Source organism: Prionailurus viverrinus, chromosome F2 (genome assembly GCF_022837055.1).
Source record: "Prionailurus viverrinus isolate Anna chromosome F2, UM_Priviv_1.0, whole genome shotgun sequence".
In the NCBI taxonomy this organism is placed as follows: Eukaryota; Metazoa; Chordata; class Mammalia; order Carnivora; family Felidae; genus Prionailurus; species Prionailurus viverrinus.
Genome location: NC_062578.1, coordinates 63737532 through 63750218, shown reverse-complemented (window position 1 = coordinate 63750218; position 12687 = coordinate 63737532). Strand labels below are relative to the sequence as shown.

General features: G+C 39.8%; 1 protein-coding gene across 12 annotated transcripts in view; it reads left to right on the top strand.

The window, feature by feature from the left end:
- The window catches only part of ENPP2 (ectonucleotide pyrophosphatase/phosphodiesterase 2), a 110737-nt gene that overhangs the window by 53649 nt on the left and 44401 nt on the right, over nucleotides 1-12687 (top strand). For all 12 annotated transcript variants that reach the window (XM_047841846.1, XM_047841844.1, XM_047841842.1 and 9 more), the window contains exons 9-11: nucleotides 6238-6293; nucleotides 11369-11434; nucleotides 12133-12205. In XM_047841846.1, the coding sequence (XP_047697802.1) occupies nucleotides 6238-6293; nucleotides 11369-11434; nucleotides 12133-12205 (195 nt within the window). The remainder of the gene's footprint in view (nucleotides 1-6237; nucleotides 6294-11368; nucleotides 11435-12132; nucleotides 12206-12687) is intronic.

The window sequence follows — 12687 nt, the reverse complement described above, 5'->3', positions numbered from 1 at the left end:
GAGCCTTAATAAATATTTCTCAAGCATTTATCTCATCCTCTCAGAGGTTTATACATTTCACAAAATCACCAGTGAAAAAAATAATTGAGGTAGAGAAAATATTTATAAAAACCTTAGGTATTTACATTAAACTTAACTTATTTTTACTGAATGATTAAAGCATGAAAGACATTTGGCTAAATAATAAAGGAGCCAGATTAAAAGGTAAACAAGAACCACTCTTATCCTAGTTTGAAATTTAATAGATGGGGTGAGGCACTTGTATAGTGTTCCATCTGACAATTTGAATCTCACCATTAGGCTTCCAAAAAAAATTTCTATAATTTAATTTCACCTTATTTTTAAAGTTTATTTATTTAATTTGAGAGAGAAAGTGAGAGAGAGAGAGAGAGAGAGAGAGAGAGAGAGAGAGAGAGAGAGAATGCATGAGTGCAGTGGGGGGGCAGAGAGAGAGGGAGAGAGACAATCCCAGGCAGGCTCTACACTTACCGTAGAGTGCTATGTGAGGCGTGATCTCACAACTATGAGATCATGACCTGAGCTGAACTAAAGAGTTAGATGCTTAACTGATTGAGCCACACAGGCACCCCTCACATTTTTTTTTAACACTGATATAGCCATTTTAGCAAACTCAAGTCTGCTTTTAATTTGTTAATCTTCAGAATGTGCTATTAAAAGTTGTTATTCACTTTATGATGCCACATTTCTCATACATATTTTTATGGGATTCTTGTCATTGTTGTTGCTTTACAGTTGTAGTTACTTTTTTCCAATTACAAAATTATGTTCTGTACTCTTCCTGGAGTTCCTTAAGTGTGTTTGTTTCTTTGAAAAATCTCTCTGCTATAATCGTGCAATTTCTGATAGTAAGGTATCTCAGTGGGAAATTGCCCGTTCAGTTTCAATCTGGACCCAGCAAAGTGGAGAATGAATGAGACTCCAAGGGTTGCACGAAACAAATAAAAAGTCCAACACCCCACCATCATGCAAGTTCTCTAAAGCCACCATTTCCAGAGCAGGGCATTTCTAAGAGAAACAGAGGCATTCTTATCATTCCTTAAGCTGCTTAGTCTACAGTTATTTCTGCCAGTGTTGGTGATGCAGTGAGTTGGTCCTGAGACCATCCTCATGAATTACAGTAGTGTGAAAATACAAGCACAATGGCATGTTGGAGAAAGAGACGGCAAAGAGAAGAATGACATTAGAACAGAAGTGGATTTCCAGGTCAAAGGGATGCCTTGATGCAAAGCACAAGTGGTTGCTTCCCCCTCTTCCTGTCTATTTTATTAACCTGCTAGTGCGTGGTTTTGCTTTCTTTTAAGGAAAGTTTTACCCTTTGTTTCTTTTCCCTAGATTGCTCTAAATCTGGTTTTGTTCTTTTTTTTACTGTATTAATGTATTTAAGATGGGCTCTGCTCAGTATTTAGAGTGCTGTAAATGCTCACGTGGCCACTTTGCTACTGGACTCATAATTATTTATAAGCCTTTCAAATGTCAGTTGAAGTCTTTTTCCCTAGGTAGTCACTAAATTCCCCCAGCCCTGGCTAAGCTCAGAGACCCTCCTTTGGGTTTTCATATTATTTCTGTCATAAATTCGACCATATATTTTTGAAATTATTCACGTATCTGCTTTAGTCTGTGGGTCCCCTGGGGGTAGAATCTCTTTTTTCTCCGTCCCTAACCCACAGCCTGACACAGTTAGGTGTCCCACTACTGTGTCTTGAATTGCACTGCACCCTCTCTGACGCCTGGTTTTTATCCTGTACTGTATCACTCACCTTCTTCTGGCCCTAACCGCCTGCGAAGAGCCACCCACGCCCACAGTCTGTCCTGCTGCAAACCCACTCCTGAATCTCTGTGAATGATTTATTCCAGCATCTGCTATGGCCCCATCCACCCCTCTGGCTTCCCAGAATTCTATGTATCCTGGCTCCATGCTTTTGAATGCAAAGGAATAATTTCCCTGCAAAGAACTGCTAGAAAGACCACGGTTGTAGTTCATGTGTTTGAAAAATGTTTTTTGCTTGTTTTCTTTTTCAAAACTTCTCCCCCTCCTCCCACAGCAGCATACTTTCATTTCAGAAAGTATTGGATTTCACAGTTAAATCCTTCTGATTCCAGTGAGACAGCTTTTATATATAAAAAAAAATTCCTGATAACATATCAAGTAGGTACAATACGTTCCCCACTTGTCCCCTCTTCAAAATACAGCATGTAAGACACAAATATTGAAAACTGCCTCTAGATAAAGCAGAGCAATGGAGAAACGTTGGCATTAAAGGTGGGAAATCCAAACCCAGGGTCTTGTCAGGTTATTTTAGTTGTGCTGTTTTACCAGTCTGTGAGGAAATTTATTTTACATTCAAATTCAGAGAAATACTGATTTCCCATTTCTCTGAATTAACAAGGAACTAGGAACTTCTCTCTCTTTTTTAAATAGCCCCAGAGGCTTGCTTTCACTTTTCTGTTTTTAGGCCAAAGTTTTGGTGCCTTTTTTTTTTCTGTGTAATTACTAGATTTAACTTCTGAGCTCAGAAATATAATGTATACGCATGACTGCAAGGGAAGTTTTATAGCTACTTATGATCTGATAACCCAAGAACATTATGTTTCAATCTCCTACCATTTGCTAGACCCTGACAGAATGGCTTCATTACTGTTACGGTCCTTTTGTTTGAGGTTTTTAAGTGTTTTTTAATCTTAAATATTCTCTCATTTGTTCACTTTTTGCACTTTCCTGACCGTGCTCCCATTTTTCTTTTATAAAATATAGTCAACATGACTCGTATCAAAAAGCAGGAAGATGGGGCACCTGGGTGGCTCAGTTGAGTGTCCAACTTCAGCTCAGGTCATGATCTCACAGTTTGTGAGTGTGAGCCCTGCGTCAGGCTCTCTCTGCATCCAGCTCATAGCCTGGAGCCTGCTTCAGATTCTGTGTCTCCCTCTCTCTCTCTCTCCCTCTTCCCTGCTTGTGCTCTGTCTCTCTCAAAAATAAATAAATATTAAAAAAAAAAAGCAGGAAGAATGTTTTGCTTCTTTTTTGGAGACGAAATGAAATTTTTAAAAAAAGTTTATTTTCAGAGAGAGAGAGAGAGAGAGAAAGAAAGAGAAAGAATACCAAGCAAGCTTTGTGCTATCAGCGCAGAGCCCAACACAGGGCTCTATCTCAGGAACTGTGAGATCATGACCTGAGTTGGACACTTAACAACTGAGCCACCCAAGCACTCAAATATATATATATATACACACACATATATATATATATGTATATATATATATATATATATATATATATACATATATATATATTTTTTAACCTTCTTATTGTCTTTGTGGTCCACTTGCTTTTTACAACTGGCTAATTTTTTTCTGATGACAAAGATTTTAATTGTCATTGTAAAAAGTTTGAGAAGTTCAGAAAAGTATGAAGAACAAATGATCCTGACTTTGCCATTGGGAAAATTTTAGCACACCCACTTCTGCCACCCTCTCTTCCAATGCACTTTTCTTATAGCACCACAAGGACCCCTTCTGGTGAACTTTTCTCGTAAGCCTTATGGAACTAAAATTTACCCATAGGGCTTCCTGTTGTCCAGATAATGCCAACATCAGCATATATTCCATAGCATAACTTTAGAAAGTGCAGGCTCATCATTTGACAAAACTGCATTTAAAATTTTCCATTAGAAAACCCCAGATTAATCTTACATTTCATAACTGCCAACTATTTGCCTAGTACAACTTCCTTATGAATATCAAGACACTAGATTTTGTATGAAGTTGTTTGGATGTGAATACGCTAAATTTGAATCTCTGAAATTAAAATGAGTATAGAAATAGATAACTTAATATAAGAAACTGGTCTCTCTGGGATCTGATGTAGTTTTGAGGCACCTGCAGGATGTCCAGCATTTAGTCTGAGCGCATCTTCTTTATAGTAGAGGTGCTGGATGGAGAGGCATGGCCACGCTCTTTCCTTATAGGTCCAGCCTACTCCCCCGCCCCCTGGAGCTCCGCCCCAGCCTCAAATGACCAATGAAAACTGTACAAAGCAAGACCGTGCATAGCAAATTTCTTTTTACTTTACGGCACATTGCATTCCCTCATTTCCAGAGACCACGGGGCTCGCGTTCTCTCGCGAGAGGCGGGAAAGGGTACGGGGTTTGAAACATGGCGGACAACAAGGACCAGCAACAAACTATCAGACCTGTAGAAGAGCCCCTGGATCTCATCAGGCTCAGCATGGATGAGCGAATTTACGTGAAAGTGAGAAACGACAGAGAGCTTTGAGGCAGAGTACATGCTTATGGTCAGCATTTAAATATGACATTGGGAGATGTAGAGGAAACTGTGACTACTATAGAAATTGACGAGGAAACATACAAAGGGATGTATAAAATCAACAAAATATTTTTTAAAAATATCAGAATATTCCGATGCTCTTGGGGAGATGATGGTGTACTAGTTGGCCCTCCATTAAGAGTTGGCTGAACCAAAGAATTTGTCGTGTGTGGAATATAGGAGACTTCTTATGATTGCCTTTTTAAATGCAGAAGACATTATAAAGAGAACTCTGTGTAAATTTTGATATTAAGAAACGACCAAGGATTCTTCCACTCACTCCTCAAATGATTTGCAGATAACTCAAAAATACTTAAGCTAAAGGACATCCCGCCCCCCCAACCATTTAAATAAATGTGATAACCAAGAAAAAAAAGAACAAATGGACACATTTTGAACCCTGGTTGGCCTGTGTGTCCGTGCCAGTTTGTCCGCAGGCTGAGATCTTCATGTCTCTGACCCATCCCCATGGAAGGAGGAACCACCTCTCCCATGCAGATGACATTCTCTAGCAGTTCACACCTCCTCAAATCTGAGAGGTCACTCTGTGCTCTCCTGCCCATTCTTTACTTGCCAGCTGCAGCAGCTGTGATTTTGCGGGGCTCTCAGGGTCTTTAGTCCCTCCAAAGGAGCTTGGGAATCCATGTGGAATCCCCCAGGCCAGGCCACCAGACCTTTCTGAAACCATGGCCAACCTCCTGGAGGCCCCACACCTCCAAATATCCCCTCTCCCCCCAAAACAGAGGTTTTCACTGGAGTCGGTAAGACACTCTGAAAGTCTAGATACAGTGAAATCAGAAAAGGGGCTGGCTGCAATTCCTAGACCATTTTGCTTGGGTCTTACAACAAATGAGCCATATATTTCTTTCTGTTTTGCCTCCCAAAGCACAGGGTGGGGGTGGAGGGTTGGTTCTTACAGACTTATGTTCAATGGGACACTGGCCATCTCAAGCTGTTTTTAATGTTCCTAGAATAACTGGATTATATTTATTTCCAATGCATAATAATAAAGATTAAAATAGATCTAGTGTTCACCAAATGCTAAGACACTGCTTTAAGGGCTTTAAATGTATCAACTTATTAAAGCTTAGAATAATCCTATGTGCTAGGTAATATTACCTACATTTTAACGGAAACTGAAGCAAGGAGAGCTTAAGTCATTTCCTGGAGGACTGCATACTTGGTAAGTGACAGAGAAGAGGCTTAAAATCCAGCAGCTATCTGGTTGCAGAGGTCAGGTTCTTAACTGCCCTGTCTTCTGACTCGCAACAGCATGTGCTGGAAAGAATATTTCAAAAGCCTCAAAGAAATGCTTGGGTCACCTAACTTGTCCCAGGAACTTATTCTTAAATTTCCATTTATTGAAAAGCTAAATAAAAGACACAAGGGAAAATCCAAAATAAAAAATAGCTTTTTCCCCTTCTCATTCACCTAGCTTAAAACAAAACAAGACAAAGCTGGGTTCCAGGATTCTGGCATCTGTGTACCAAATTGGGGTTCTCCTCTATAGGCTTTCATAGGACAGGAAACATATGGTCCACTCCTGGGTCCTTTTATGAGCAGAATTCTGTCATATAAGTGAAATGTTCAAAACAATGATCAGAAAAGACAGGTACAGAAGAGACTTCTGAGATGAAATAGGAATTAAAAAATGCCACTAGAATCACAGCAGAGCTTTTGAAAGCTTTTGCAGAGAATGTATTGAATGACATTCATGGAAACAATGCTTCTGACTTCCAGATGTGAAAAGAGAATGATTGCAAATAATGTGAAATTTATGACGGGGTGTGGGTAAAGTATAAGAGATCTGATCTAATATATTTTTAAACTTTTTTCTTCTTTGAGAAGAAAAAAATCTCAGAACGTGTTATAAGCCTCTTATATTTTCCTCATTAGCTATGGATTACAGCCACCAAGCAAGGGGTGAAAGCTGGGACATTCTTCTGGTCTGTGTAAGTTGTCTTTATTTTGTCAGTGTTTGTAAAATTGCAATTATGATCAGCTTATGAAACATTAACTCAATTTGATTTCATTTCAGTTAAATACAAAAGCACTTGAGCTTTTCTATATCTTCTGATTGAAAATAATCTTCCAATCATTTTTTAGAGGTCTTCCCTCCTTTTTCCTCCATCTTTTCTTAATAGAATATGAAGATTTTTCCCTTCTTGTCATCCTTCAGATTTTTCTGTCCATTTATAGGGTTTGGTAACTTACCACCAAGGATCGTATATTTCTCTTGGACTATTTATTGCTGTGGTTTGCATTATCATTTTCTATAAATATATTATAACATACTATGTTTATTTTGGTTCACAACATTAAAAGTCTAGTGTGGTCTCAGACAGCTGATGTAGTAGTCTAGAGATTGGAAATTCCAGACAGGAGACAAGGGGAAGCCTCTGTTTCCACTCCATTTTCCACTGAACTCTAGGATTTCCCTAATAAGAAAAATGGAACTACCACTTGTCTTCCCCACAGAGCTAATGGGGGGATTAGTAGTTAATGTTCGTAAAGTAGTCTTTAGGTGAAACTTACCTAATAAAAGTGTCAACATGTTGATTATTTTTAAGGCTCCTTAGTGAGAAAAGGAATCTGTTTCAACTTTCATGGGGATTTTGTTCCCACTGAGATGTTCTTTCCATCTTTTTTTTTTTTAACCACCTAAAGCTGTTTCCATATTTGCCTCTTATGCCTTAACAAAAATCTGACTATTCTATAATAGTAGTGTGCTGAGAGCAATCACAGGTTCAGATTAATCCAGAATGGGACCATCTATATTCTCCAAATTCAGGAATAAAAGTAGCTTTTTCAGATTTGAAGGGCTGTGTTGAAACTGGGTTTGGTGACTTTAAGACAGTGACCCTTTAAAAGTCTCCCCCGCCCCTATTTTTTAAAGAGCTTGTCTGAGTTGAGAAATAAGTGTGGGTATGTTAGAAATGACATGTAGATGACATGTTGATCTACCAATTTAATCATCTGCATTACATTTTTGTAACCCTTGACTGTCATAGATGCTTACAGAAATGATTTCTTCTGTTCCACAACATATTTGCTCAGCAGAACGGAAAGGAGCCAACAACATAATTAATACCTAGGTCCCACCCTTACCCCCCGAAACTGCTGCAAAGCTTCGTTGAAAAGGCCCAGTGTTCTGATTTTGAATGGCAATTTTCTCCACCCATTTCAAACTACTTCTAAGAAGGTAGCTTTTGTGTGCTCTAAAGATGTCCTTAGTTTGGCTTTGCTTCTCAAGCTATTGTTCTTTTATCTCTATATTCCAGGAGTGACTTGGATTTAGTTTTTTTTTTGTTTTTTTTTTTCTTTAAAAAAAAAAATCCTGTTATAACACACACACACACACACACACACACACACACACACACACACACCAGGGTCATACTTTCAGTTTTTTAATGGAATATATGTCAGGGGAATCTACACATGATACATTCTGAAAAATTTTAAGTTTAAAACCAGGTTCAAGGTGCAGAGTTAGACTTGGAAGGCCATCTTTTTAACGTGATTCTGTACTGCAACCTAGAATTATTCTTGCTTTTTATTTATTTTTTTATTTTTTTTATTTTTTTTTAAACATTTTTTTTTCAACGTTTATTTATTTTTGGGACAGAGAGAGACAGAGCATGAACGGGGGAGGGGCAGAGAGAGAGGGAGACACAGAATCGGAAGCAGGCTCCAGGCTCTGAGCCATCAGCCCAGAGCCCGACGCGGGGCTCGAACTCACGGACCGCGAGATCGTGACCTGGCTGAAGTCGGACGCTCAACCGACTGCGCCACCCAGGCGCCCCTATTCTTGCTTTTTAAATGATAGTATTCTATTCCAAAGTACTGATGCTGCTCCATTTCATTTTGTGTGTGTGTGTGTGTGTGTGTGTCAATTCATGTTCAAAAGCAGTAATTCCTTTTATGTATGAGTGTTTAGATTGCTTCTAATCCTAGCGCTGCCACTTAATAGATTGCTGGCTGTAGACAAGTGATTTAATCCCTCGATAACATAGGGTGTTGTGAAGATGGAATGAGCTAACTTATTTAAAGGGCCTAGGAGGGTGCTTAGTACACAGAGAGTAACCAATAAGTGGTTTTTGTTTTCTAGTCCACATCATCTCTTCCAACACTGACCATACAATGGCTATATGTGTTCTAAGGTAATTGGTTCCCTTTAACACTAAATGCCTCATCTGATCCTTCATTTTCCATCCCTCCTATTTTTTTTTTCTTTTTCTGACCATCTCTGACATACTTGGTCTCAGAACAAATTCTATATCAAACAGTGATGGTAAAGACAGCGACACAAGCACCAATTCCCTTTCCATTTGGGCACACACTGTTCCTTTGCCACATTTGTTTGTGCTGTCTCTGCGTTGTGTTTTAAACACTAATGGCTAGGGGCTATGTCTTTTTGGTTCCTGGGCAATTTCATAAAGATAATGTAGAATTCGTAGGAAAGTTAGAGACCACTTTGTCCAGCTCCTCATTGGCAAGGTTAGAATAGTGTGACCGAGAGAGGTGAAATGTCATGCCCGAGGGTCACAGTTTGGATGGATATTCAGGCATCTACAGTTCTCATCTCTGGTTCTTAGGACACACACATACTCAGCTCCTGCCCAGAAAATGGTAATCCCCTGCTTATCTTTCTAAGAAGAGAATGGCGACTCCTCCGTAATGGTCTTTTTAGCAGGAGAATTTTGTATCTTTATTTACATTCATACAAATGCCTTGAACATGTTATACGTTTAACAAATATTTCATGAGTGTGTGTGTCATCTCTGTGGACCTGTGGATCCAGTACATGATGATAAAAGCTAACATTTTTCTAACTTCTGTGTGCCCGGCACTGTTCTAAGTGCTTTTCGTGTATTATCTCTTTTAATCTTTAAAAGAGCCTTATGAGATAAGAGCTATTGTTATCCTCATTTTATGGAGGCACTGAAACGTTAAGTAACTTGGCAAAGTCTAGTCACCAGCACATGTTGGAGTCAGCATTCAAACGCAAGCATTCCAGCCTCAGAGTGGATGCTTTTATTCCTTGCTGGTCAGATGCCCCATCCAACGAAGGTGTTAGAGGATGCGTGTTCTGAGCTCAACACAAAATCTATTAGCTTGTATTTTTCCATTAGCATCAAGGGAGTCCATCAGAGTCCATTTTTGTGACTTAACACCAATTATGTAAAATAAAGCAGCTGGCAGGTAGGTCGTGAAATAAGGTAAAATGAAAAGGCTACCGCATTTGGCTTTTTTTTTAAGTTAGGAAAGAATTCTAAATATGTAATTATTTTGCTCAGATACAGAGGATTTCTGAGGCTGATGAATTAAATACCTTAAGTGATGATCTTGGCTTTGCTATGCCTATTTCTAATTCAATTATAGGCTATAATACACAGGGTCACATTTATTCAGTAGCCTTGGAATCTGTTTACATTAAGACTCATTTTATGTTAAACATGATTTTCTGGCGCTGTTGGGATAGTTCTAGACTGGGAGGGGGCCAGAGGAAGGACCAAGCTCCGATCTAGGAGAGTTGGTGGGCCTTGGGGGGTGGGGGTTGCCTGGGGAGAGGAACTGCTTGATTAGGGCTCCGGCCAGCTCCAGCCTTCCACCATGGCTCTGGAGCTTGGTTTTTCTCCCAGCTTTCTCTTGTTCACCTCCACCAAGAGTAAAAGTGTAAGTGGCTCACCCAACATCCCACAATAAATTTCCAATAGAGTTTATTTTTTGGAGCAGTTTTAAGTTCACAGCAAATGAAACTGGAAGGTACAGTGACTTACCAAGCCCCCCTTTGCCCCTGTACATGCATAGCCTCCCCCATTATCAATGTCCTCTACCCGAGTGGTGTATCTGTTACAGCTGATGAACCTACATTGACACCATTATCACCCAGGGAACACAGTTCATATGAGGGGTCACTCTTGGCCACAGTAATGTTTACTGACCGCAATTAAACTTGGGCTTTAGTTTGAGTTCGTCATAAACAAGCTCTAATGCCTGTTCTTGGATGGGGGGGGGGGGGCAGAAAAGCATGTCGTGCTACTTGTTAGGAAAGAATAAGCCAATTTCCCCGTAAATAAAGACATTGCTCAGCTTGTGAGCATCTCAATGAAACTCAGCCCAGGATACAGTACCGTCATGTTAGCTGAGAGCTCCCAAAGCTGGTGCCAGATTTTGGGTAATTATATTTCAACAGAGGAATGAGACTTAAACACAAAAGTCATTGTGGATGAAGATTATACCCTTTCTGTCAGTCTCATAATTATAGGTGCCTATTCTTGATAGATTTTGATAAGCTAGAAGAGAAGTTCATGAATACCTTTCCTAACCCCTTATTTTATAGAGGAAGAATGTAAAGTTTCAGATTAAATAATGTTTCCAAAGTCATATAAGTCTTTAGAGATAGAATGATAACTAATTATGATCATTAATAAAAATAAAGGTTTTTTGTTTTTTGGGGTTTTTTTTTTTGGAACTTACTATGTGGTAGGCCCTGTACGTGCCCTTTGCCTGTTTTGTCTCATTTTATCTTTATGACCAAGCTATGTGCCGTGTGCCTTGCTATTATCTCTCTTTTACTGATGAGTAAACTGAGGCCCAGAGAGATCAAAGTGGGGTAGAGGTTAAGAGAGGTCATACCACCAGCAAGAAGCAGATTGAGGTGTCCTGGTAACCTCGGTGGCCATAGCTAATGGCTTTACTCACTGGATGGCAATGCTTCTGAGCCCAGGGTCCTTTTCTGCCTGTAGCAGAATCTCTGATCAGCCAGACAGGTTGCTCACTTGATTGTGAGTGAGAGTTTCCAGTCTCACCTTCTATGACAGAGGTTGAGCAATATGATATGTTGCAAATGGAAGTGGAAGTTTAAACACTGATTCGAAAGATGGCCTTTTATGACGAGGATGTGAAAGCAAATGGCGGTAAATAGAGAGCCCTTGGTCCTGGTGCCAGCGTGAGCAGTCATCAGGCTGAAGTTTGTGGAAATGCAACCTAACATCATGCTTTACTTGTTATCACCCTACAGAGTCATCCCTCACGAGCGGAGAATCTTAACCATACTACAGTGGCTCACCCTGCCAGATGATGAAAGGTATTTGTTTCTGTCTCCCTGACTTAACCTCTCCTTTCTTCAGTCTGTTTCCATTGTAGGTTAGAATTGGGTGAAAACTAGATGGGCTGTGAAATAGAAGCACGGTCAAGGTTTGGTATTATTAAAAGTTTTATGGTTCTCAGTCCTGAACGTTACCTTCCCTAAGAAGGGTATAATGGACGTAGGCTATTGGGGACCATTTAATTACATGGATGGACTACAGCTGTTAATCCTGGCCACTACAGCAGAGGTTAAGGGAGTTCCTGGCTTTGATAAATGAACCAGCAGCATCCCAATGATGCCGGGGAAGCATTAAGACTGACTTTTCACTTTAATGGAGTTGTTCTTTTAGGCTGCAGACTGCATGGTCCATGTGAATTTTCACTGGGCTCTATTATCTTGAAGATCAAAGACCTGAGTATGTGTTCAGATAATCCTTTGTGACGTTTGGTCCCTGAGAGCGGTACCAGGCGGTTACTACAGTGCGGGTGGTGTAGGGGGCAGTGGATGTGGAAAAAAATAGAATTCCTACCCCCCCCCAAAAAAAAACAAGAGACATTTTCCATGTTAATACTAACAGTGGTTGGGATATTAATTAACTTGATTTGAGATAATTTTCTCTTAATGTGAAGAGACACTTGATATTCTTTGTTATATGTGGTTTGGGGGAGATTCTGAACCTTCCAATTTTCCCGTAGGCCTTCAGTCTATGCCTTCTATTCGGAACAACCTGATTTCTCTGGACACAAATATGGCCCTTTTGGCCCTGAGGTTAGTAGCTTATCATCTGCGTGAGGAGAACCTGTGCCCCTGGCTACCTGAGCTGCTGACCTTATTTCAGGTCTCGTACAAAGTGTCTCGTATATGCAAAGTTTATATATATACTACAAGACTAAAAACATTTAAAAAAATCTTAAACATACCTGTTTCTCTTATAAGAATTTCATTTCAGATTGATTTGATATTCAAACATATCCTAATCTTGATGTTCACAGGAGAAGTGTATGCCATCCCTGAAGGCATTAGTCAAAAGGTGAAGGATCAGGGAGGGTTGGCATTTGCCATCACTGGGATAGGAGTGGAAAGGCATCTGGAGATGAAACACACAATATAATACATTACAACTGAATTTTAGCTCTGTTACAATGATTATGCAGTCAGAGAGGATAGGTCAGCTAAGTAGCTCTAATAGCCTGAGCAGGTGCAATCAACCTGGTATATGTTATAGCATTGGACCCTTCTTTATTTGATAA